The sequence below is a fragment of the Oryx dammah genome, unplaced genomic scaffold (genome assembly GCF_014754425.2).
Source record: "Oryx dammah isolate SB20612 unplaced genomic scaffold, SCBI_Odam_1.1 HiC_scaffold_27, whole genome shotgun sequence".
Lineage (NCBI taxonomy): Eukaryota > Metazoa > Chordata > Mammalia > Artiodactyla > Bovidae > Oryx > Oryx dammah.
The window spans coordinates 117,948,789-117,975,619 of record NW_024070211.1 but is presented as its reverse complement, the minus strand read 5'-3'; the positions used below and the strand labels follow the sequence as shown (position 1 = coordinate 117,975,619).

General features: G+C 41.4%; 1 protein-coding gene across 4 annotated transcripts in view; it reads left to right on the top strand.

Annotated features, from left to right (window-relative positions):
• The window catches only part of CCDC141 (coiled-coil domain containing 141), a 235,062-nt gene that overhangs the window by 62,531 nt on the left and 145,700 nt on the right, over positions 1 to 26,831 (top strand). For all 4 annotated transcript variants that reach the window (XM_040227726.1, XM_040227724.1, XM_040227725.1 and 1 more), the window contains exons 4-5: positions 1,396 to 1,504; positions 19,383 to 19,636. In XM_040227726.1, coding sequence (XP_040083660.1) covers positions 1,396 to 1,504; positions 19,383 to 19,636 — 363 coding nt within the window. The remainder of the gene's footprint in view (positions 1 to 1,395; positions 1,505 to 19,382; positions 19,637 to 26,831) is intronic.

The following is a 26,831-nucleotide window of genomic DNA, read 5'->3' as shown; positions in this document are numbered from 1 at the left end:
ATGCGGTGGTACAAGAATCCACCTGCCAATGCAGGAGATACGAGAGACGTGGGTTCCATCCCTGGGTCAGGAAGATCCCCTGGAGGAGGAAATGGCAATCCACTCCAGTATTCTTGCCTGGGAAATCCCATGGACAGAGCAACCTCATGGGCTATAGTCCATGGGGTTCCAAACAGTCAGACACGACAGAGCTACTGAGCATGCGCACGCGCACGCGCACACGCACACGCGCGCACACACACACACACACACACTGTACTAGCATTGCCGAGTATGTTTTGCTCTTTTCTAAAATTTGCTTCTAAGATTATTCCCCTGAGAATCTTGACATCACTTTGAGCATCTCCCTTTCATACTTCCTCTATGGGGAAATACAAAAAGAGAAGCTGGTCACGTTCCTTACCATTTAGGGTGTCAAATAGCCATTTCCTTTTTTTTTTTCTTGGAGTAGAGGAGACATTTTCCATTTTTCTTTTTTACTGAATCTAATTTTATTTTTATTTGTATAAAAGTACATAAATTGTCAATCTATGCCAAAACCAATACAGAATTGTAAAGTAAAAATTAAAAATAAATAAATTAATTAATTTAAAAAATAATAAAAATAAAAGTACATAAAATCATTGATAAAAATGCAAACAAAATTACAAATTATACATCTAAAAGCTTACCATTCCTCATCTGTCTCTAATCCTATTCCTTCTCATAAATATAACCGTTTGGTATGTATCTATTTGGACCACATATATTTCAATACAAATATATGTATTTTGCTTTGTATAAGAAATAGGATTAGACATCAATTCTCAGCCCTAAAATCAAGTGTAGAGATGGGATTAGGCTATGTTCTGAGACTTACATTTTTTAATTCTACATCTAATTATTGAGGAAAAAAATCAACTATGTATTTCAACCTCTTTAAGTGGATTTTTAAGTTAAATTTACTAATAACTATGTAGGTTACTGGCTACACAAACTTTTGTAGGTTTCTGTTAACAAACATTCTGGTTGTTCTTTGAGAAACTGCTTTAGAATGTTGACAGCAGCTGTATTTGTTACATGGGACACAATAATTTACTTGAAAATTTCAATAGACATTAGAACAGTAACCAAATGGGTTTATTTCAGTGTACATATGTATTTCCAGGTATGAAAGAAATGCAATTCAGACAGAGGGAAGTTCTTACCTCGGCACTTTGCAAATTGACTACATGGGCACACAGACCTCATACAAACATGTGAGCCAGCACATGCTCACACAAACACACACATCATCCCAGAAACACATACACAATTGGCTAGGCCAATAATTCATGGAAAACATTTGCACGTAACTATATGTGACACTTCGGTTTTTGTCTTTTCAAATGTGTTTCCCTTGTATTTCTGTTGTAGTTTGCCATTAAAATAGACCAAGCAGAAGACTTCCTCCAGAACACTCAGGAGTTTGAGAGTGCCGAGTCCTTGAAATCACTCCTTCAACTTCACGAGCATCATACCAAAGGCAAGAACTACCTGTCTTCCTCGCATAAGCTTTTTCTCCCTTACTAGTTACTTATTTATTTTGGGTGCGCTGAGTCTGAATTGCAGCCTGTGGGGTCTTTGATCTTTGTTGCAGCATGCAGGATCTTTAGCTGTGGCATGTGAACTCAGCTGGCACATGTGGGGTAGAGTTCCCTTGCCAGGAATGGAACCTGGGCCCCCTGCGTTGGGAGCCCTGAGGCTTGGCCACTGGACCATCAGGGAAGTCCTCTCACATAAGCTTTTCAAAGTTCTCAGGATGTGAATATGAGAATGCTCATGCATCAGAGCATATTTTAAATTTATCTGCTTATGAATACCTCAACTTGTTCCAAGGAAGGGTAAATAAAGCTTTATTTTTGGTCATCTTCTACGAGAAAGGACTAGTTGTAAATGATGCTAAAGGACGGTAGAAGACGAGCCTCTGGGAAGTTCAGTTATTCAGTCTGCTGGATCTTAGTTCCTGAGGAGGAGACAATGCCACCCTGCTCATCTTTGTATCCTCAGCATCTAGTGAGATGCTGGCCCTGGGTGGATCATCATGAAATATTTCCTGGTTAAATAAATGGTTGAATTCAGTGAGTGTTCCTTCTAAGGGTCAGTAAATGAAGATCACCTTTTTAATAACAGCTCTTGATAAGGAAAATTTCTTTCACTATTGTGGTTAAAAGAAATAGTGAATTTTTTCCAGATGAAAGTCTAATAAAACACTATATAAAATTATTTTCAACTACCCCTGAAACAACTATAAAAACACCTTAGTTGTTAACCAACAGTTTGTGTGTTACACTTTTTCCACTAGAATTTGGGCTGGGCCAGTACAGGAAGTAAGGAAGGAATTTGTGGAAGAATAGCTGTTTACTGTAATCTTCTTCTGTGAAAGCAGATTAGCCAGCGGATAGGAATGATCACTTCTTTTCTTCCTAATGGATTCTTCTAATTATTACTGCCAAATAGATCTGAGTACAGGTAGATGGCTTCCTGAATTCATTTGTCTCATTCTAACCCCATGAAAGGCCTCACCAGACAGACATTTTGCTTTTTTCCATTTCTTTTCCATGGGGATAGTCTTGATCCCTGTCTCCTGTACAATGTCACGAATCTTCATCAGGCACTCTATCTATCAGATCTAGTTCCTTAAATCTATTTCTCACTTCCACTGTATAATCATAAGGGATTTGATTTAGGTCATATCTGAATGGTCTAGTGGTTTTCCCTACTTTCTTCAATTTAAGTCTGAATTTGCCAATGAGGAGTTCATGATCTGAGCCACAGTCAGCTCCCAGTCTTGTTTTTGCTGACTGTATAGAGCTTCTCCATCTTTGGCTGCAAAGAATATGATCAATCTGATTTGTGTAGAGTCTTCTCTTGTGTTGTTGGAAGAGGGTGTTTGCTATGACCAGTGCATTCTCTTGGCAAAACTATTAGCTTTTGCCCTGCTTCATTCTGTATTCCAAGGCCAAGTTTGCCTGTTACTCCAGGTGTTTCTTGACTTCCTACTTTTGCATTCCAGTCCCCTATAAAGAAAAGGACATCTTTTTTGAGTGTTAGTTCTAAAAGGTCTTGTAGTTCTTCATAGAACCATTCAACTTCAGCTTCTTTAGCATTACTGGTTGGGGCATAGACTTGGATTAGCATGATATTGAATGGTTTGCCTTGGAAACGAACAGAGATCATTCTGTTGTTTTTGAGATTGCATCCAAGTACTGCATTTCAGACTGTTTTGTTGATCATGATGGCTACTCCATTTCTTCTGAGGGATTCCTGCCCATAGTAGTAGATATAATGGTCATCTGAGTTAAATTCACCCATTCCAGTCCATTTTAGTTCGCTGATTCCTAGAATGTTGACATTCACTCTTGCCATCTCCTGTTTGATCACTTCCAATTTGCCTTGATTCATGGACCTAACATTCCAGGTTCCTGTGCAATATTGCTCTTTACAGCATCGGACCTTGCTTCTATCACCAGTCACATCCACAGCTGGGTATTGTTTTTGCTTTGGCTCCATCCCTTCATTCTTTCTGGAGTTATTTCTCCACTGATCTCCAGTAGAATATTGGGCACTTACTGACCTGGGGAGTTCCTCTTTCAGTATCCTATCATTTTGTCTTTTCATACTGTTCATGGGGTTCTCAAGGCAAGAATACTGAAGTGGTTTGCTGTTCCCTTCTCCAGTGGACCACATTCTGTCAGCTCTCTCCACCATGACCTGCCCATCTTTTGTGGCCCTACACAGCATGGCTTAGTTTCACCGAGTTAGACAAGGCTGTGGTCCATGTGATCAGATTGACTAGTTTTCTGTGATTATGGTTTCAGTGTGACTTCCCTCTGATGCCCTCTCGCAACACCTACCGTCTTACTTGGGTTTCTCTTACCTTGGACTTGGGGTATCTCTTCATGGCTGCTCCAGCAAAGCACAGCTGCTGCTCCTTACCTTGGACAAGGGGTGTCTCCTCACCGTTGCCCCTCCTGACCTTGAATATGGATTAGCTCCTCTCGGCCCTCCTGCCCCCGCACAGCCACCGCTCCTTGGACATGGAGTTCCAAAGAATAGCAAGAAGAGATAAGAAAGCCTTCCTCAGCAATCAATGCAAAGAAATAGAGGAAAACAACAGAATAGGAAAGACTAGAGATCTCTTCAAGAAAATTAGAGATACCAAGGGAACATTTCATGCAAAGATGGGCTTGATAAAGGACAGAAATGGTATGGACCTAACAGAAGCAGAAGATATTAAGAAGGGGTGGCAAGAATACACAGAAGAACTGTACAAAAATGATCTTCACGACCAAGATAATCACGATGGTGTGATCACTTACCTAGAGCCAGACATCTTGGAATGTGAAGTCAAGTGGGCCTTAGAAAGCATCACTATGAACAAAGCTAGTGGAGGTGATGGAATTCCAGTTGAGCTGTTTCAAATCCTGAAAGATGATGCTGTGAAACTGTTGCACTCAATATGCCAACAAATTTGGAAAACTCAGCAGTGGCCACAGGACTGGAAAAAGTCAGTTTTCATTTCAATCCCAAAGAAAGGCAATGCCAAAGAATGCTCAAACTACTGCACAATTGTACTCATCTCACACACTACTAGTAAAGTAATGCTCAAAATTCTCTAAGCCAGGCTTCAGCAATATGTGAACCGTGAGCTTCCAGATGTGCAAGCTGGTCTTAGAAAAGGCAGAGGAACCAGAGATCAATTGCCAACATCTGCTGGATCATCAAAAAAGCAAGAGAGTTCTGGAAAAACATCTATTTCTGCTTTATTGACTATGCCAAAGCCTTTGACTGTTATGGATCACAATAAACTGGAAAATTCTTCAAGAGATGGGACTATCAGACCACCTGACCTGTGTCTTGATAAATCTGTATGCAGGTCAGGAAGCAACAGTTAGAACTGGACATGAAACAACAGACTGGTTCCAAATAGGAAAAGGAGTATGTCAAGGCTGTATATTGTCACCCTGCTTATTTAACTTCTATGCAGAGTACATTATGAGAAATGCTAGGCTGGATGAAGCACAGGCTGGAATCAAGATTGCTGGGAGAAATATCAATCACCTCAGATATGCAGATGACACCACCCTTATGGCAGAAAGTGAAGAGGAGCTAAAAAGCCTCTTGATGAAAGTAAAAGAGGAGAGCGAAAAAGTTGGCTTAAAGGTCAACATTCAGAAAACGAAGATCATGGCATCTGGTCCCATCACTTCATGGGAAATAGATGGAGAAACAGTGGAAACTTGGGTGACTTTATTTTGGGGGGCTCCAAAATCACTGCAGATGGTGACTGCAGTCATGAAATTAAAAGATACTTACTCCTTGGAAGGAAAGTTATGACCAGCCTAGATAGCATATTGAAAAGCAGAGACATTACTTTGCCAACAAAGGTCTGTCTAGTCAAGGCTATGGTTTTTCCAGTGGTCATGTATGGACGTGAGAGTTGGACTGTGAAGAAAGCTGAGTGCTGAAGAATTGATGCTTTTGAACTGTGGTGTTGGAGAAGACTCTTGAGAGTCCCTTGGACTGCAAGGAGATCCAACCAGTCCATTCTGAAGGAGATCAGTCCTGGGATTTCTTTGGAGGGAATGATGCTAAAGCTGAAACTCCAGTAGTTTGGCCACCTCATGTGAAGATTTGATTCACTGGAAAAGACTCTGATGCTGGGAGGGATTGGAGGCAGGAGGGGAAGGGGACGACAGAGGATGAGATGGCTGGATGGCATTACAGACTCGATGGACGTGAGTCTGAGTGAACTCCTGGAGTTGGTGATGGACAGGGAGACCTGGTATGCTGCAGTTTATGGGGTCGCAAAGAGTCGGACACAACTGAGCAACTTAGTGCACTGAACCCCATGGATAGAGGTGGCAGGCTGCAGTCCATGGGGCTGCAAAAGAGTCAGACACAACTTAGTGACTAAACAGCAACAACAACTCCCCCTTTAGCTTCATAAACCTGATCATGGTGGATAGTGACAGAAGCTGTTTTTTAAACCACAAACAAATTTTGTATTTTTAACACCTTCCAAAGGAGCCTAGATGATAGATCATTATTTTTCTAAAACTCAAAGATAAAACCAATACAGAATTGTAAAGTAAAATAAAAAATAAATAAATAAATAAAAATATATAAACCTTTTAAAACTGTTAAAAAAAATAAAGGACTCCGTCTTTCCTGTGTAAATTTTTTGAGATCCAACCACATATATGCATATAGTTGTAACAGGTTATTGTTCTATAGGGCCTGTCACTAACAGGGGTTATAAATAGCATCAAAAGTATCAGTGTTAGAGCAGTGGCATGCCCACTAAGTCGCTTCAGTCATGTCTGACTCTGTGCGACCCCATAGACGGCAGCCCACCAAGGCTCCCCCGTCCCTGGGAGTCTCCAGGCAAGAACACTGGAGTGGGTTGCCATTTCCTTCTCCAATGCATGAAAGTGAAAAGTGGAAGTGAAGTCGCTCAGTCGTGTCGGACTCTTCAGGACCCCATGGACTGCAGCCCACCAGGCTCCTCCGCCCGTGGGATTTTTCAGGAAAGAGTACTGGAGTGGGTGCCATTACCTTCTCCGCAGTCTAGGTGAGACTAAATTGGGTAAACAGGATCACCCAAAATTACTCTTAGGCTGGAGAGTGAATTGAATATTGGCCACTGAGATGGGTTCTGTGGCCTCAGTTCAGTCTTTATCCCACCAACATGGTCATAATGCAGCAATTGTACCTCTGGAGACCTGACACTGATGGGTGCTTTTGGTGAAGAGGTTTGGTACTAAGGCCTCATGTTCCAGCACTTTCCAGAGGGACTGGAGGGGGAGGGGTTGTGGTGGAAGTAAGGGACTTTTCCATAATCATTTGGGAAGAAACCAGAAGAGGGAGTGCCCTAATGCCATTGTTAGTGTTGGCTCCTTCAATTACTAGGGTCTGTGGCTCAGTGAGCCAATTGTCTCGGGGCACAAGCTGCTGTGTTTGGAGGGCTTAGGCTGTAAGGCCCTGGCATCCAGCGGACGGTGGGACGGATGCCCTGCCTTCCAGGGGAGTCCAGCAGACCTCCTCTTACTCTAGAAAAATGGGTAACAGCGCTAGCCAAAGAGAAGAATCATAGTTTACTTTTTTGATGACAAAATATTCTTCCATTCTGGGGGCCTGTTTATCACGACATTTTTGTGTTCCTCTGTGTAACACTTGAAGCACCAAGATTGCAGGAGGCTCTTGTCAGGATATCTGGCTCTCACTTCATATCCCCAAGGGAGCTTTAAGGGCTTTGTTTTCATAAAATGGGAGTTGGTGAAGTTTATTAGTCAACTAATTCAGCGGGATATAATTAAGATTAGCTGATTTGAAATAAATATTCAAGGGCAAAACTCTCATTTTCAGTTAAGGACGTTGTATCTTCTTAGTTCATTTAGGATGCAATAACAAAATACCATGGATTAGGCAGTTTATCAACAGCAGAATTTTATTCCTCACAGTTCTGGAGGCTGGATGTCAGGGTGATGGTATGGTTGAGTGAGGGCCCTCTTCTGGGTTACAGACTCCTCATTGTGTCCTCACATGGTGGAAGGGGTTGGGAAGCTCCATGAGATCTCAAAGGACTCTAATCCCATTCATGAGAGCTTCATCCTCAGGACCTATTCACCTCCCAAAAGTCCCATTTCCTAATATCATCATATTGAGCATTAGGATTTTAATATATGAATTTTAGGTAGGACATACATTCAGATCACATCAATATCTATTATCTTTAAATTTAGGGAAATAAATTATAGCTGCTGTTGCTGCTAAGTCATTTCAGTCATGTCCGACTCTGTGCGACCCGATAGACGGCAGCCCATCAGGCTCCGCTGTCCCTGGGATTCTCCAGGCAAGAACACTGGAGTGGGTTGCCATTTCCTTCTCCAATGCATGAAAATGAAAAGTGAAAGTGAAGTCGCTCAGTCGTGCCTGACTCAGCGACCCCATGGACTGCAGCCTACCAGGCTCCTTCATCCATGGGATTTTCCAGGCAAGAGTACTGGAGTGGGTTGCCATTGCCTTCTCCAAATTATAGCTAGACTGTAATTTATAATAAATTATAATATTAATATTATAATATAATAAATAAATAATAAATTATAACAGGACTTCCCTGGTAGCTCAGTGATAAGGAATCCACCTGAAAATGCAGGAGGTGCAAGTTCTATCCCTGGGTTGGGAAGATCCCCTGGAGAAGGAAATGGCAACCCACTCTAGTATTCTTGCCTGGGTAGTCCCAGGGCAGAGGAGCCTGACGGGCTAACAGTCCAAGGGGTGGCAAAATAGTCAGACATGACTTGCAACCAAATAAGAACATAATTATACTTAGGAATTATCATAAGGTTCTGAGATGTTGATTAATGAGTAGCACAAAATGTGAATGTTAGGATGACAATAGTTAATAATATGACTGGAAAAACTATAATCAAACCTATCTCTAATATTCCCTGTATTTAAATTTACTTCAAAACCTATACTTTTTTTCTTCTTCAGCAATGCTAAGGTTGTGTTGTGTGTTGGAGACTTATTTTGTAGCATTTCAGACATTAGAACCAGGATGAATACATGGAAGATTTTACCCTCGGGAAAGTTACAGAATAAGTTCATTCCCTCCACTATGTGACAGTCTTGGAAATAGTTGAAGACTAAATGTCCTATGTAATCTTCTTTCATTTGGGCGAAACATGCCTACATAAAGTTAAAGTATTTCAACAAATAATTTCCAGACTGCTTACCAGCCTGGTTTCTCTCAGTTCAACAACACATAATTAAGCCAATATTTTCTGAACCCATGCCAGATGAGAAACCCAGAGGCCTGTGTATTGAAGAGAACCTGGCCTTTGTCATCAGGGAGCCTATAGATTAATGGGGGATGCATACGTTTATTGGTGAATTTTGTTTCCTATGAGTTCTTCTGATTTACCACCCAGCATATTGTGTAGTAATAATGTATTTCCCTATTTGTCTACATTACCAGATTAGATGATTCTGGAGGAATGGAATTAGTACATCTCAGAATCTCCAGGGTTTAGAATAAGATCCAACTCAAAGTATGTTTGTTGAGTGTTATTTGTATATAATCCCAATTTAAGACTCAGCAGCATGATGTAACAGTGAGCAATAACTTTTGGTAAGAATGTAAATTGATACAGCCACTATGAAGAACAGTGTGGAAATTCCTTAAAACACCAGTAATAGAACTACCATATGGCGAACAATCCCACTACTGGGTGTATTCCCTGAGAAAACCATAAGTGAAAGAGATGCATGGACCTGTGTTCACGGCATCACTTTTTACACTAGCTAGGACATGGAAGCAACCTGGATGTCCACTGACAGATGAATGGATAAAGAAGTTGTGCTCTGCATATACAATGGAATATTACCCAGCTATAAAAAAGAACACATTTGAGTCAGTCCTAATGAATTGGATGAAACTAGAGCCTATTCTACAGAGTGAAATAAGTCAGAAAGAGAAAGACAAATACTGTCTTTACACTGAAGAGCTTACTATGATACTGTAAACAGTTACGCACACACACACATATACACAGGAAGTATGGGCAGGTGGCAGGGTTTCCACATATTCCTTATGCTTTTCTTCCTTTCATTAACCAGCTCTTAGACCCAAAATGTCAAAATGTGACCTTGATGCTTTTTTAAAAGGAGAAAGACAAATATTAATGCATATGTATGGAATCTAGAAAGATGGTGCTGATGAACCCATTTGCAGGGCAGCAGTGGAGATACAGACATAGGGAACAGACTTGTGGACACAGTGGGGGAAGGAGAGGGGCTGAAATGAGAGAGCAGCATGGAAAGCACTCTTGCCTGGAAAATCCCATGGACGGAGGAGCCTGGTGGGCTGCAGTCCATGGGGTCGCAAAGAGTCGGACGTGACTGAGCGACTTGGCTTTCACTTTTCACTTTCATGCTTTGGAGAAGGAAACGGCAACCCACTCCAGTGTTCTTGCCTGGAGAATCCCAGGGACGGGGGAGCCTGGTGGGCTGCCGTCTATGAGGTCACACAGAGTCGGACAGGACTGAAGTGACTTAGCAGCAGCATACATTACCATATGTCAAATACATAGCAAGTGGGAGTTTGCCATGTGACACAGGGAACTTAACCTGTGCTCTGGAACAATCTAGAGGGGTGGGATGGGGTGGGAAGTGAAAGAGGGGTTCAGGAGGAAGGGGACATATGTATACCTGTGGCTGATTCATGTTGGTGTATGATAGAAACCACAGTATTGTAAAGCAATTATCCTCCAATAAGAAAACAATTTTTAAAAAATGAGCAATAAACTACTACAGGGACATTAAAGAGGAGAAAACTGTTTCTAAGCTCTGAAGAATCGCAATTGCACCCTCCAATTTTCCAATGGCCTTTTTATAATGGGCATAATGCCTAAAAAGCATCCTTACAGGAACAGTCATATTATGACTTCCTTTATCTTAAATTTCTACATATGTTTTAGATTTAGCTGAGATATAGGTACATTGTGGTCTATTATACTATTCAGTATTTTCTCTACTTTTGTATAATTTAAAAATACTCATTGAATAATTTTAAGAAACACTATCTCATTGAATAACACTCATATTTAAAAATACATTTGAAAGAAATATCACCCATGTTCTCAATGTCAACATGTCAAAGCATATTACTACACTTGATGCTTTTTAAAAATGCTCATTTGAACTTTAACAAGCTATAAATTCACTTTAACTGGTGTACACCCCTCATTGATCCATCTTGACTTTGTTATTTATACTTCATAATGATGTATTATTAGTATAATATATATTTTAATATTACTTTTTTAGAGATAGTCACAATTAACCAAAACAAACAAAAATTTATTCAATATCCAGAAGCCTCATATCACAGGGTATTGTGTTGTAAGTAGGGTTTGTTTATGCAGAAAAATACAATCTTTAAGTGCACTATGCTGCTGCTGCTGCTAAGTCCCTTCAGTCGTGTCCAACTCTGTGTGACCCCATAGACGGCAGCCCACCAGGCTCCACTGTCCCTGGGATTCTCTAGGCAAGAACACTGGAGTGGGTTGCCATTTCCTTCTCCAATGCATGAAAGTGAAAAGTCAAAGTGCACTATAGAGATTTATTTTTTGAAGGTCATGATATATCTAGACAGTTTACCCTTGAAAAATACATCACTTTGTGTGATCAAATGTTAGAATAAATAGCTAGAAAACATAGTTCAGTCCAGTTTAGTTGCTCAGTCATGTCCAACTCTTTGTGACCCCATGGATTGCAGCACGCCAGGCCTCCCTGTCCATCACCAACTCCTGGAGTTTACCCAGACTCATGTCCATTGAGTGAGTGATGCCATCCACCATCTCATCCTCTGTCGCCCCCTTCTCCTCCTGCCTTCAATCTTTGCCAGCATGAGGGTCTTTTCAAATGAGTCAGCTCTTCACATGAGGTGGCCAAAGAATTGGAGTTTCAGCTTCAACATCAGTCCTTCCAGTGAACACTCAGGACTGATCTCCGTTAGGATGGACTGGTTGGATCTCCTTGCAGTCCAAGGGACTCTCAAGAGCCTTCTCCAACAACACAGTTCAAAAACATCAATTCTTTGGCAATCAGCTTTCTCTATAATCCAACTCTCACATCCATACATGACTACTGGAAAAATCATAGCCTTGACTAGATGGACCTTTGTTGGCAAAGTAATGTTTCTGCTTCTTAATATGCTATTTAGGTTGGTCATAACTTTCCTTCCAAGGAGCAAGTGTTTTTTAATTTCATGGCTGCAGTCACCATCTGCAGTGATTTTGGAGCCCCCCAAAATAAAGTCTGACACTGTTTCCACTGTTTCCCCATCTATTTCCCATGGAGTGATGGGACCAGATACCATGATCTTAGTTTTCTGAATGTTGAGCTTTAAGCCAACTTTTTCACTCTCCTCTGTCATTTTCATCAAGAGGCTCTTTAGTTCTTCACGTTCTGCCATAAGGGTGATGTCATCTGCATATCTGAGGTTATTGATATTTCTCCTGGCAATCTTGATTCCAGCTTGTGTTTCTTCCAGCCCAGCGTTTCTCATGATGTACTCTGCATAGAAGTTAAATAAGCAGGGTGACAATACACAGTCTTGATGTACTCCTTTTCCTATTTGGAACCAGTCTGTTGTTCCATGTCCAGTTCTAACTGTTGCTTCCTGACCTGCATACAGATTTCTCGGGAAGCAGGTCAGGTGGTCTGGTATTCCCATCTCTTTAAGAATGTTCCACAGTTTATTATCATCCACAGTCAAAGGCTTTGGCATAGTCAATAAAGCAGAAATAGATGTTTTTCTGGAACTTTCTTCCTTTTTTCATGATCCAGCAGATGTTGGCAATTTGATCTCTGGTTCCTCTGCCTTTTCTAAAACCACCTTGAACATCTGAAAGTTCATGGTTCTCATACTGTTGAAGCTTGACTTGGAGAATTTTGATCATTACTTTGCTAGTGTGTGAGATGAGTGCAATTGTGCGGTAGTTTGAGCATTCTTTGGCACTGCCTTTCTTAGTGATTGGAAAGAAAACTGACCTTTTCCAGTCCTGTAGCCACTGCTGAGTTTTCCAAATTTGCTGGGATACTGAGTGCAGCACTTTCACAGCAGCATCTTTTAGGATTGAAACAGCTCAACTGGAGTTCCATCACCTCCACTAGCTTTGTTCATAGTGATGCTTTCTAAGGCCCACTTGACTTCACATTCCAGGATGTCTGGCTCTAGATTAGTGATCACACCATCATGATTACATGGGTCGTGAAGATCTTTTTTTGGTACAGTTCTTCTATGTATTCTTGCCACCTCTTCTTAATATCTTCTGCTTCTGTTAGGTCCATACCATTTCTGTCCCTTATCGAGCCCATCTTTGCATGAAATGTTCCCTTGGTATCCGTAATTTTCTTGAAGCAATCTCTAGTCTTTCCCATTCTGTTTTTTTCCTCTATTTCTTTGCACTGATCACTGAGGAAGGCTTTCTTATCTCTCCTTGCTGTTCTTTGGAACTCTGCATTCAAATGGGTATATCTTTCCTTTTCTCCTTTGCTTTTCACTTCTCTTCTTTTTGCAGCTATTTGTAAGGCCTCCTCAGACAGCCATTTTTCTTTTTTCCATTTCTTTTCCTTGGGGATGGTCTTGATCCCTGTCTCATGTACAATGTCATGAACTTCCATCCATGGTTCATCAGGCACTCTGTCTATCAGATCTAGTTCTTTAAATCTATTTCTCACTTCCACTGTATAATCATAGGGGATTTGATTTAGGTCATACCTGAATGGTCTAGTGGTTTTCCCTACTTTCTTCAATTTAAGTCTGAATTTGGTAATAAGGAGTTCATGATCTGAGCCACAGTCAGCTCCTGGTCTTATTTTGCTGACTGTATAGAGCATCTCCATCTTTGGCTACAAAGAATATAATCAATCTGATTTCAATGTTGGCCATCTGGTGATGTCCATGTGTAGAGTCTTTTCTTGTGTTGTTGGAAGAGGGTATTTGCTATGACCGGTGCGTTCTCTTGGCAAAACTCTATTAGCCTTTGCCCTGCTTCATTCTGTACTCCAAGGCCAAGTTTGCCTGTTACTCCAGGTGTTTCTTGACTTCCTACTTTTGCATTCCGTTCCCCTATAAAGAAAAAGACATCTTTTTTGGGTGTTAGTTCTAGAAGGTCTTGTAGGTCTTCACAGAACTGTTCAGCTTCAGCTTCTTCAGCATTACTGGTCAGGGCCTAGACTTCAGTTACCATGATATTGAATTATTTGCCTTGGAAACGAACAGAGATCATTCTGTCATTTATGAGATTGCATCCAAGTACTGCATTTCAGACTCTTTTGTTGACTATGATGGCTACTCTATTTCTTCTAAGGGATTCTTGCCCACAGTAGTAGATTTAATGGTCATCTGAGTTAAATTCACCCATTCCATTCTGTTTTAGTTTGCTGATTCCTAGAATGTCGACGTCCACTCTTGCCATCTCCTGTTTGACCACTTCCAATTTGCCTTGATTCATGGACCTGACATTCCAGGTTCCTATGCAGTATTGCTCTTTACTGCATCGGACCTTGCTTCCATCACCAGTCACATCCACAGCTGGGTACTGTTTTTTCTTTGGCTTTGTCTCTTCATTCTTTCTGGAGTTATTTCTCCACTGATCTCCAGTAGCATACTGGGCACCTACCAACCTGGGGAGTTCCTCTTTCCGTGTCCTATCTTTTTGCCTTTTCATACTGTCCATGGGCTTCTCAAGGCAAGAATACTGAAATGGTTTGCCATTCCCTTCTCCAGTGGACCACATTCTGTCAGAACTCTCCACATAAAGTTTTTAAAAATGTAAGATGTAAGAAACTGAGAGAGGAAGAACCAAAGGAACTGACAGAGAAAACTTAAGAGAACAATGTATCCATTTCAGGGGCCACCGTGGTAGAAGGTAACAGACTGACTAAAGTCTTGGTGCATTTTCAAGTTAATCTGGGCTCAGGAGCCTCCATGCCTGCTGGTACCATGGTAGTAGTTATACTGTTTGGGCAGAAATTGAAACAGAAACCCAGAAAAAGATTGCAAATGAAAATTTGGGGTACTTATATGTATTCTGTGGTGATTAGAACAGGTTGGCCTGACCTATTAATCAGTCTACAATACCCTGAGCCTGGAAAGCTCTGCTTCCTTCTTTTATTTGAAAAGTCTAGTGTGTAAGAACTGGTTAATGAAAGGAAGAAAAGCATATGGTATGTGTGAAAACCCCACACCTGCCCGTACGTCCTATATGTATATGTGTATGTGTAACTGTTCAGTATCATAACATGCTCTTCAGCGTAAAGCAAATAGGTGAACCTATACATGGAGAATCAGATGTGCTATGGATTACATTAAGACTCTACAAATCAAAACTCTTCAGTTTGATAGGCAAGGACTTCTATAACCTCTTTTCACCTCATTTTCGAGTTATTCCTTTCCCTTCTGCATAATAAGTTTTTCTAGGCAAATATGTTTTTTTTTTCTGTCCCTGCTTCTCCCATTTTTTCATGTTTGCTTCCACTTCTCCATGTGAGAGATCGACTTTAATTTTAATCCGCTCCTTGAGTTTTCTTCTTCTACATGATCTATCTTATTCCTGTCTTGCTTCAAGGATATGGTTGTTTTTGTTGCTTGTTACTTTGTATTATTAATTCTCAGTCAAAGCGCCCAGTGTACCTAACCCCTCCTTTCTTGCTCTGAGCAGATAACATTATCTAATACTTTATTGGACAAATCTAGGTCATGTAGCATAAACTGTTTCAAATCCTTTCCTTTTTATCTCAGAATATGTCAGTTTCTCTTTAGCTCTCAAAAAAAGGTGTCGGTGAAGAGTCAGTTGGCCCAACTACCACAGTCGTTGCTGTGTTGTTCACTGCCAGATGCTAGAATGCTAAAGTAGAGAGCCGTAGTGCGGTGACGAGAACACTGAGCTACTGACTAGAATATGGCTTTTAGCACTGACTTGTCCATTTCGGGGTTTCCCAAATGACACTTGGGTAAACAATTTGCCTGCCAATGCAGCAGACAAAGAGACTCAGGTTTGATCTCTAGGTCAGGAAGATTCCCTGGAGGAGGAAATGGCAACCCACTCCAGTATTCTTGCCTGGAGAATCCCACGGAGAGAGGAGCCTGGCGAGCTACAGTCCATAGGGTTGCTGAGAGTCGACACGGTTGAGGTGACTTTGCACGCACAGTCCCTTTCTGATAGTGTTACTTACTCTCTGGGTACTCTTCACAGTTCTCCCGTCTGAAAATAAAAGGCCACTGAAATAAAATAAAAGGCCATCTGAAAATGAAAGGCCATGTCTTCAACTCTGCTGATGGTTTATCCTTATTTTTCTTTGAGCCACAAATGTTTCAAAGATTGTCCTTTCTTATTGACTTCACTTCATCATTGCTTTTCCACTTCTCAACCTGGTAACTTGGCTTTTGTTTCTATTACTTACCCATCTCAAAACCTCAAGTCTTCCCAACATTTCTTCTTTATATCTCTGAAGGACTGCTGATCTCTAGCATCTTTAGTTTTCATAATTCTTTCCCGTTTTTAATATGTTTGATTTCAGTGACTTCCCAGGTGGCTCAGATGGTAAAGGCATCTGCCTACAATATGGGAGACCTGGGTTTGATCCCTGGGTTAGGAAGATCCCCTGTAGAAGTAAATGCCAACCCACTCCAGCATTCTTGCCTGGAAAATCCCAAGGACAGAGGAGCCTGGAGGGCTGAAGTGCATGGTGTTGCAAAGAGTCGGGTACGACTGAGTGATTAACCCTTACTGTATAATTGTAAGGGATTTGATTTAGGTCATATCTGAATGGTCTAGTGGTTTTCCCTACTTTCTTCAATTTAAGTCTGCATTTGGCAATAAGGAGTTCATGATCTGAGCCACAGTCAGCTCCTGGTCTTATTTTGCTGACTGTATAGAGCATCTCTATCTTTGGCTGCAAAGAATATAATCAATCTGATTTCAATGTTGGCCATCTGGTGATGTCCATGTGTAGAGTCTTCTCTTGTGTTGTTGGAAGAGGGTGTTTGCTATGACCAGTGCGTTCTCTTGGCAAAACTCTATTAGCCTTTGCCCTGCTTCATTCTGTACTCCAAGGCCAAGTTTGCCTGTTACTCCAGGTGTTTCTTGACTTCCTACTTTTGCATTCCGGTCCCCTATAATGAAAAGGACATCTTTTTTGGCTGTTAGTTCTAGAAGGTCTTGTAGGTCTTCATAGGACCATTCAACTTCAGCTTCTTCATCATTACTGGTCAGGGCACAGACTTGGATTACTGTGATATTGAATGGTTTGCCTTGGAAACGAACAAGATCATTCTGTCATTTATGAGATCGCATCCAAGTACTGCATTTCGGACTCTTTTGTTGACTATGACGGCTATTCCCTTTCTTCTAAGGGATTCTTGCCCACAGTAGTAGATTTAATGGTCGTCTGAGTTAAATTCACCCATTCGAGTCCATTGTAGTTCACTGATTCCTAAAATGTCGGTGTTCACTCTTGCCATCTCCTCTTTGACCACTTCCAATTTGCCTTGATTCATGGACCTAACATTCCAAGTTCCTATGCAATATTGCTCTTTACAGCATCCTTTTTACTTCCATCATCAGTCCTATCCTCCTCTGGGTTTTGTTTTTGCTTTGGCTCCGTCTCTTTCTGGAGTTATTTCTCCACTGATCTCCAGTAGCATATTGGGCACTTACCAACCTGGGGAGTTCATCTTTCAGTGTCCTATTTTTTTTTTTGCCTCTTCATTACTGTTCATGGAATTCTCAAGGCAAGAATACTGAAGTGGTTTGCCATTCCCTTCTCCAGTAGACCAGGTTTTGTTAGAACATCCCCTGAAGAAGGAAATGGCACCCCACTCCAGTACTCTTGCCTGGAAAATCCCATGGACAGGGGAGCCTGGTAGGCTATAGTCCATGGGGTCGCAAAGAATCAGACACAACTGACGACTTCACTTTCAGGCAAGCTTTCTACAAAAATTATTGAGTAGCTCCCTGTGCCAGTCACTACAGTAGTGCTAAGGATACAGTCGTGACCCCTGCCCTCATATTGCATTGGAGCCTAGTGACAAAACCAGACATTAGTCAACTAACCTGACATATAAATATAGAACTGTAGCTGTGAAAAGAGCTGTGAATGAGAGGAACATTGTGTGTGGGAACACGGAATAGGAAGATTTGTTCCAGTCTGATTTCTCCTTTGAGAAATTGAGCATTGACTAATCTTGAAGTATGCATAGAGTAAACGTAGAGAAGTAAGGGATGAGGAGAATGGTGTCCCTGGCCAAGAATGTAGTGAAAACTTCTGGGGCAACAGGGAGTCAACTGTGTGTGTGGTAAAGAAGACATGGATGGAGGTAAAGAGATTGAGCCCATCTGAAAGGAAGATAGGAACCAGACTGTGCCAGAACTGAAATCATGTTAAGGGGTCTCTCCTTAATTCAAAGACAATGGGAAGCCATTGGGAGGGTGTGTGTGAGTGAGTGTGAGTGAGAGAGAGAGAGACATACTGTGTTTAGAAGCAATCTTTCTGGCTAGTATATGGATTGGAGAGGAGATGCGATTAAGAGATGACTATACAAATTCACAGAACAGATGATACTTTCTGTTGTGGATATGGGCTTCCCAGGTGGCACAGCGTTAAAGAATCTGCCTGCCAAGGCCGGAGACACAGGATCTTCCTCCCTGGGTCAGGAAGATCCCCCGGAGGAGGAAATGGCACCCCACTCCAGTATTCTTGCCTGGAGACTCCCACGGACAGAGGAGCCTGGCGGGCTACAGCCGATGGGGTCGCAAAGAGTCAGACTCTACTGAGGACATGTACACACAAGTTCAGGGAACGGATGATGCTTTCTGTACTGGGGACAGATGCAGGAGACAGAAGGTGAAATCGACAGGTGTCAAGAGAGAGGAAGTTAGGGTGAGGGATATGTCGTGGCTGTCTGCTGGGTTTCTGGCTGTGGCGACTGGGTCGTTTCCCAGCTGCTCTTCCAGTTGATCCCCAAGTGAGGCTGCTCTTGCAACGCTACTCTCAGCTCCCTCTTGTGCACTCTCTCCCTTGGTGGCCCTTTAATTTTCAGGTTCCATTTCGACAAGATGTTGCCCAAACCTAAAAAGCTGTTTACTCCAGAGAGCACAAGTTGGTGGCCCATTTGCCAGAGAGCCATGTTTCGTTTTATCCTTCAGTTAAAATTATTTTTAATTTAAAAATACAAATTACAAAACATTTGAAAATCAGAAACTTTTACATAAAAATCCATGTTTGTAACTCTAAAATTCGGTAACCCCATCAACACTGAATCCATATTCTCTGATGTCCACAGTTGATTGGCACTAATGACAGCTGATCCTGTGAGTCTAAGCACGTATTTTGCACTTTGCCGTAGTCTCTGGCATCTGGGCACCTGGACAGCACATCCACTGAGCTCTTGATCAGTCACTGCGGGCATTGGCCTTGAAACCTCAGATTTAGTCCAATCACCTCAGGATGTAGAGTGTGCCAAGGAGAGTAGATGCCTTAACCAGCATCGTACCACTAAAAATGAACTGAGCCAGTGCTCAGATCTCAGAGTCTTTCCACTCCCTGTACTGATTTATGCTAATGCTTAAAACTTCAGCCTCCTGCCACTTGGCAGTTGGCATCATAGCAATTGTTAGGCTGAGCTATCTGACCAGTTGAATCAGAGGCATTTTATGTTTACATATTTGAATTCCTTATTTTTAATAGAGGTTTACATATATTTTAAATGATATGAAAAGTCCAACTATTACTATATAAAAGCTTGCTCGTATCACTGTTGGTTGTTTGTTTGTTTTTCTCTCTAGAACTCTTAGAACGATCTCTAGCCCTTTTAAACAAAAGTCAAGAACTCACTGACTTCATAGAAACAATCAAGAGTGATGGACCCAATGTAAATGCTGAGATGATTCAGGGAGCTCAAAACAGTTGCCTGAAGATCGACAGTCTTCTTGAACTTCTCCAAGACAGGAGGCGGCAACTAGACAAGTACCTGAAACAACAGCAGCAGGAATTGAGTCAGGTTCTGCAGATGTGTCAGTGGGACCAACAGGAAAGTCAGGTAACCCGAAGGGGCACTGATGTTATCCTGACCTTGGCTAATGAAACTGGCTTGTTATGTGAATGATCTGTTTCCTGGGACAGTTTTTCAGTTGTCATGGTCAAATCCTTTGGTCTTTGATCCAAAGTACCATGTTGTTTTCCCAAGCACGTAATATAAAAACAAAGATTTTATTTCTTCTCATTATAATCCTCATTTTTTTTAATGGGAGGATATCCACTAGCAGTTTTGAAAACGACTAGGTCCTATTGTTGGACTCTCTTTCTTGCTTCCATCCAGGTCACTACTTTTAGATACATTTTTCTGAAACTGGGAAATGTTCATTGTGGATTTCTTGAATGTTGGAGATGCGTGCGAGATGCGTGATGGTGCTGAATTATACTAGATTGTTACTAATGCCAGTGAAAGTCTATGCCTGAAATAGAGATACTGTTCTTAGAGGAATATTCTGATACCAATGAAGAAATATAACCTTGGCCTAAGGTTGGATGCTCAGTGGTTAGAGGGATTTGGGGTGGGAGGTTGATGAGTTGCAGGCTTGTTAGAGCCCATTACCCAGATTATGGGCCCAGTGCTGGTCATTTGTCACTGGGCTTGCTGTATGTTCCTTGTGTCCCAATCACTTGAAAGTAAGAGTGGATAGAACTCTTTGCAAAACCCCAGCTCAAATAGGTAGGATATTTATTGCTATGTTTGGAACTGCCCCAGTCCCATGCTTTAACCCATACAGGTTAAGTGGAAGAAATTTTTAGGGAGAAATGATGTGGAAGGAGGTATCCTGGTCTAGATGCATAAGAAAAGGGTCTCTTCATATACTTTATATTATTGCTCTGGTCTAAACTGGAGAGATTGACATAGAGCTGGTAATAAATATGAGTCCAGGAGAACTGGTTCTTCTTTCAAGCTGGACAAATGAGGATTAAAATGACAATTAACCTTTCAAGTAATACTTATTGAGTACCCACTGTTTGCTGTACTGCTGTGCTTAGTCGCTCTGTCATGCCTGACTCTTTGCGACCCCATGGACTGTAGTCTGCCAGGCCACCTACTATATACCAGATCCTACTATAAGTACTGGGGATACACAACATACAAGATAAAGTCTTTTTCCTCTAGGAGTTTTCCTTCAATGCATTTCCTTAGGAATTTTCCTTCTAATCCACTTCCTAATGCTTAACTGTCGATAACCTCAGCACTATTGACAGTTGGTGCCAGGTAATTCCTTTGGGAGGCTGTCCTGGGCACTCTAGTATGTTGAGCAACATTCTACCTATCAGATGCCAGTAGAATATACTCTAATTGTAACAACCAAAAAGGCCTCCAGACATTACTAAATGTCCCCTGGGGGGCAAAATTATGCCCAGATGAGAACCACGGTTCAGGGGCTTTTTGTCGTTATTGTTCAGTTGCTAAGTCACGTCTGACTCTTTGTGACTGTAGCCCTGCAGGCACCTCTGTCCATGAGATTTGCCATCTAGAATACTGAAGTGGGTTGCCATTTCCCCTTACAGGGGTACAATAATAAACAAATGAATAATGACAAGTGCTATAAAGAAGATTAACTAGGGCAGTGAATTGTACCTTTTGTTGATCTACTTTTAATCAGAGAAGGAATCATAGAAGGCCTCTCTGCGGAGGTGTCATAGGACAGACACCCAAATGCAGACACCTCCAGACACATAGTCGTCTTGCATTTTGTCACCTGCTCCTCTAAGTCGCTATATATGTCTCAGCCCATCTCCACTTTCAGCCCTTTTGCCTTGGCTACCATTTGCTGTCCTGCTTCTGCTGTGTTTTGCCTGCTAAGCCACAGCCCTTCCCCACTTTAGTTCCTCCCCCACCACACCTTTACATGCTCATTACCCAGAATTCTTTTATCTGATGCAGTAGTCTTTGACTGAGAATTCTGGCACAGCAAGGGATTTCCTGGTGGCTCAGACAGTAAAGGGTTTGTCCACAACGCAGGAGACCCTGGTTCAATCCCTGGGTCAGGAGGATCTCCTGGAGAAGGAAATGGTAACCCACTCCAATATTCTTGCCTGGAAAATCCCAAGGGTGGAGAAGCCTGATGGGCTACAGTCCATGGGGTCGCACAGAGTTGGGCACAACTCAGCGACTAACACTTTCACTTTCACTCTCTGGCACAGCAAAGGAGAATTAATGCTCAGGACAAGAGAAAACATAAAGCTGTTTATCAGACAACCATTTCCAGAGTTCATTGACCTCCCTGTTCCGTGACACTCCATCCCTCTCCTTCTCTTTGTCCTTCTCTTTCTTCCCTAATCCTGACCTGAAACCATGTTCCCAGAGATGCTGTTCACTTAAAAAGAAACTTATTTTCTTTCTATTGAATTCATAACGCCTATCCCCTATCTCTGGTGCTTCCAAGAATACATTAAAAGCTCCTCTAACTTTATCATGTAGAGTAGTTTATCTGTTTTAAACTACAACCTCTCTAATCCAGAGACATTCTACCTGCAAAGAGGCTTTCAAAACACAGAACAGTTTCCCAAGAATGAAAAAGCAGCTACTGTCTGTTTTATTTATTTTTAAGGTAGTCATTTTGCCTTTCTGCTTTGAGACTATGACAGTAATCATCCAGTTATCCTCTGCAGTAAAAAATAAATAACCACATGAAGATTCAAAATGAACTATCTAATCATGTGCTTAAGGGAAATCTAGATACCATGCCAACCCCAGAAAGCAGAAAGATGTCTTGATAATAACTAAAGTAAGAGATTACAGAAGGTTTTTGATTTGGTGAGTTCCCTAACTTACATTGCTTCATATTTTGGGGAAAGTGTGTGTTCTTTTTGAGGGAGTACTTTTTTAAATAGAATTTATTTATTAGAGAAGTTTTAGATTCATAGCAAAACTGAGCAGAAAGTACATGATATCCTTTGTTCCCACACATGCACAGCCTCTCCCACTATCAACATCCCCCAGCACAGTGGTACGTTTGTTGTGATTGAAGAACCTACACTGACACATTATTATCACCCCAAGTCCATAGTTTTCAATAGGGTTTACTCTTGGTGCAGTACATTTTATGGGTTTGGAAAAATATGTAATGGCATATATCAGCCATTTAGTACACAAAGTATTCTGCTGCCCTGAGAATCATCTGCTGCTGCTGCTGCTGCTAAGTCGCTTCAGTCGTGTCCGACTCTGTGCGACCGCATAGTCGGCAGCCCACCAGGCTCAGTTACAAGAACCAGGCTTTCATTTAGACTCTACTCTTAATAGTCTAGAACCAAAATCAATTTAGTAATTATCTTAAGGATAAATTTTATTTTAAGTAAAACTGGTCTATTTCCAAAATATACAAACAACTCATACAGCTCAGTATCAAAACAAAACAAAACAAGAAAACAACCCAATCAGAAAATGGGCTGAAGATCTAAATAGATATTTCTCCAAAGAAGACATACATCTGGCCAACAGGTACATAAAAAGGTTCTTGCTCAGCATTGCTAATTATTAGAGAAATGCAGATCAAAACAATAGTGAGGTATCACCTCAAACAAGTCACAGTGATTGTCACCAAAGAGCCTAAAAATAGTAAATACTGGAGAGGATATGGAGAAAAGGGAACCCTCCTACACTGCCGGTGGGAGTGTAAATTGGTTCAGACACCATGGGGAACAATATGGAGGGTCCTTAAAAAACAAAAGCAGAGTTATCATGTGATCCAGCATTCTCACTTCTGGGCATGTATCTGGAACAGACTATGATTTGAAAAGATACATGCACCCCAGTGTTCGTGTTGTTGTTGTTCTGCCAGTAAGTCTTTGTGACCCTATGGACTGCCACATGCCAGGTTTCCCTGTCCTTCACTATATCCTGGAGTTTGCTCCGATTCAGGTCTATTGAGTCCTTGAAGCTATCCAACCATCTCACCCTCTGTTCCCCTCTGCTCCTTTTGCCTTCAGTCCCTCCCAGCATCAGGGTCTTTCCCAAAGAGTCAGTTATTTGCATCAGGTGACCAAAATATTGGCGCTTCAACTTCAGCATCAGTACTTCCAATGAATATTCAGGGTTGATTTTCCTTTCAAACTGACTGGCTTGATTTCCTTGATGTCCAAGGGACTCTACAAATCTTCTCCAGCACCACAATTTGAAGGCATCCATTCTTCAGTGCTCATCCTTCTTTATGGTCCAACTCTCACACCCATACATGACTACTGGAAAAATCATAGCTTTGACTATATGGACCTTTGTGGGCAAAGTGATGTGTCTGCTTTTTAACACACTGTCTAGGTTTGTCATAGCTTTACTTCAAAGTAACAAGCATCTTTTAATTTTGTGGCTAAAGTCATCGTTTGCCATGATTTTAGAATCCAAGAAAATAACATCTGTTATTGCTTCCACTATTTCCCCATCAATTTGTCATGAAGTAATGGGACTGGATGCTATGATTTTAGTTTTTTTCATGTAGAATTTTAAGCCAGTTTTTTCACTCTCCTCTTTCACCTCATCAAGAGGCTCTTTAGGTCTTCTTCACTTTCTGCCATGAGAGTTTCAGTTCAGTTCAGTTCAGTCGCTCAGTCATGTCTGACTCTTTGCAACCCCATGAATCGCAGCACGCAGGCCTCCCTGTCCATCCGGAGTTCACTCAAACTCACGTCCATCGAGTCAGTGATGCCATCCAGCCATCTCATCCTCGGTCGTTCCCTTCTCCTCCTGCCCCCAATCCCTCCCAGCATCAGAGTCTTTTCCAATGAGTCAACTCTTCACATGAGGTGGCCAAAGTACTGGAGTTTCAGCTTTAGCATCATTCCTTCCAAAGAAATCCCAGGGCTGATCTCCTTCGGAATGGACTGCTTGGATCTCCTTGCAGTCCAAGGGACTCTCAAGAGTCTTCTCCAACACCACAGTTCAAAAGCATCAATTCTTCGGCACTCAGCTTTCTTCACAGTCCAACTCTCACATCCATACATGACCACTGGAAAAACCATAGCCTTGACTAGACGGACCTTAATTGGCAAAGTAATGTCTCTGCTTTTGAATATGCTATCTAGGTTGGTCATAACTTTCCTTCCAAGGAGTAAGTGTCTTTTAATTTCATGACTGCAGTCACAATCTGCAGTGATTTTGGAGCCCCCCAAAATAAAGTCTGCCACTGTTTCCACTGTTTCCCCATCTATTTCTCATGAAGTGATGGGACCAGATGCCATGATCTTAGTTTTCTGAATGTTGAGCTTTCAACCAACTTTTTCACTCTCCTCTTTCACTTTCATCAAGAGGCTCTTTAGTTCCTCTTCACTTTCTGCCATAAGGGTGGTGTCATCTGCATATCTGAGGAGATTGATATTTCTCCCGGCAATCTTGATTCCAGCTTGTGCTTCTTCCAACCCAGTGTTTCTCATGATGTACTCTGCATAGAAGTTAAATAAGAAGGGTGACGATATACAGGCTTGACGTACTCCTTTTCCTATTTGGAACCAGTCTGTTGTTCCATGTCCAGTTCTAACTATTGCTTCCTGAGCTGCATATAGATTTCTTAAGAGGCAGGTCAGGTGGTCTGGAATTCCCATCTCTTTCATCTGCCTATCTGAGGTTGTTGATATTTCTCCTGGCAATCTTGATTCCAACTGGTTATTCATCCTGGCTGCATTTCCCATGATGTACTCTGAGTGTAAGTTAACTAAGCAGGGTGACATTATACAGACTTGTTGTACTCCTTTCCCAATTTTGAACCAGTCCATTGTTCCATGTTTGGTTGTAACTGTTGCTTCTTGACCTGCATACAGGTTTCTCGGGAGACAGGTCAGGTGGTCTGGTATTCCTATCTCTTTACGAATATTCCACAGTTTGTTGTGATCTACACAGTCAAAGGCTTTAGCGTAGCCAGTGAAACAGAAGTAGATGTTTTTCTGAAATTCCCTTGCTTTTCCTATGATCCAAAGAATGTTGGCAGTTTGAGCTCTGGTTCCTCTACTTTTTCTAAACTCTGCTTGTGCATCTGGAAGGTCTCAGTTCGCATACTGCTGAAGCCTGGCTTGAAGGGTTTTGAGCATAACCTTACTAGCATGTGAAATGACCACAGTTGTATGGTAGTTTGTACATTCTTTGGCACTTCCCTTCTTAGGAATGGAATGAAAATTGACCTTTTCCAGTCCTGTGACCACTGCTGAATTTTCCAAATTCACTGACATATTGAGTGCAGCACTCTAAATTCATGATCTTTTAGGATTTGAAATAGCTTAGCTGGAATTCCATTATCTCCATTAGCCTCATTTATAGTAATGCTTCCTAAAGCCCACTTGACTTCTGACTCCAGGATGTCAGGCTCTAGGTGAATGATGACCACACCATCGTGGCTATCTGGGTCATTAAGACCTTGTTTTGTGTAGTTCTTCTGTGTATTCTCGCCACCTCTTTTTAACCTCTTCTGCTTCTGTTAGATCCTTACCATTTCTGTCCTTTATCCTGCCCCTCCTTCCATGAAATGTTCCCTTGATTTTCAAATTTTCTTGAAGATCTCTAGTGTTTCCCATTCTATTTTTTCCTCCATTTCTTTGCATTCTTTATTTAAGAACACCTTTTTATCTCTCCGTTCTATTCTCTGGAACTCTACATTCAGTTTGTATCTTCCCTTTCTCCTTTGCTTTTTGCTTCTCTTCTTTCCTCAGCTTTGTGTAAAGCCTCCTCAGACAACCACTTTGCCTTCATGCAGTTCTTTTTCTTTGGGATGGTTTTGATCATAGTATTCATAGCAGCACTATTTACAATAGCCAAGACATGGAAACAACCTAAATGTCCATCAAAAGCTGAATGGATAAAGATGTGGTATGTATAAACAATAGAATATTGCTCAGCCATAGAAAGAATGAAATAATGCCGTTTACAGCACCATGGATGGACCTAAAGATTATTATACATGTCTGAGGTAAGTCAGACAGAGAAAGATAAATATCATATGATATCACTATATTTAGAATCTAAAAAAAAAGTTATCAATGAAACTGTCTACAAAACACAAATAGACCTATATACAGCAATCTTATGGTTACCAAAGAGGAGAGTAAGGGGAGGGATAAATTAGGGGTATGGGATTAAAATACACACACTACTATATGTAAAAGAGATAACCAGTAAGGACCTACTGTATAGCACAAGGAACTATATTCACTGTATTGTAATAACCTGTAAAGGAAAAAAATTTAATATATATGCATATATATATATTTAT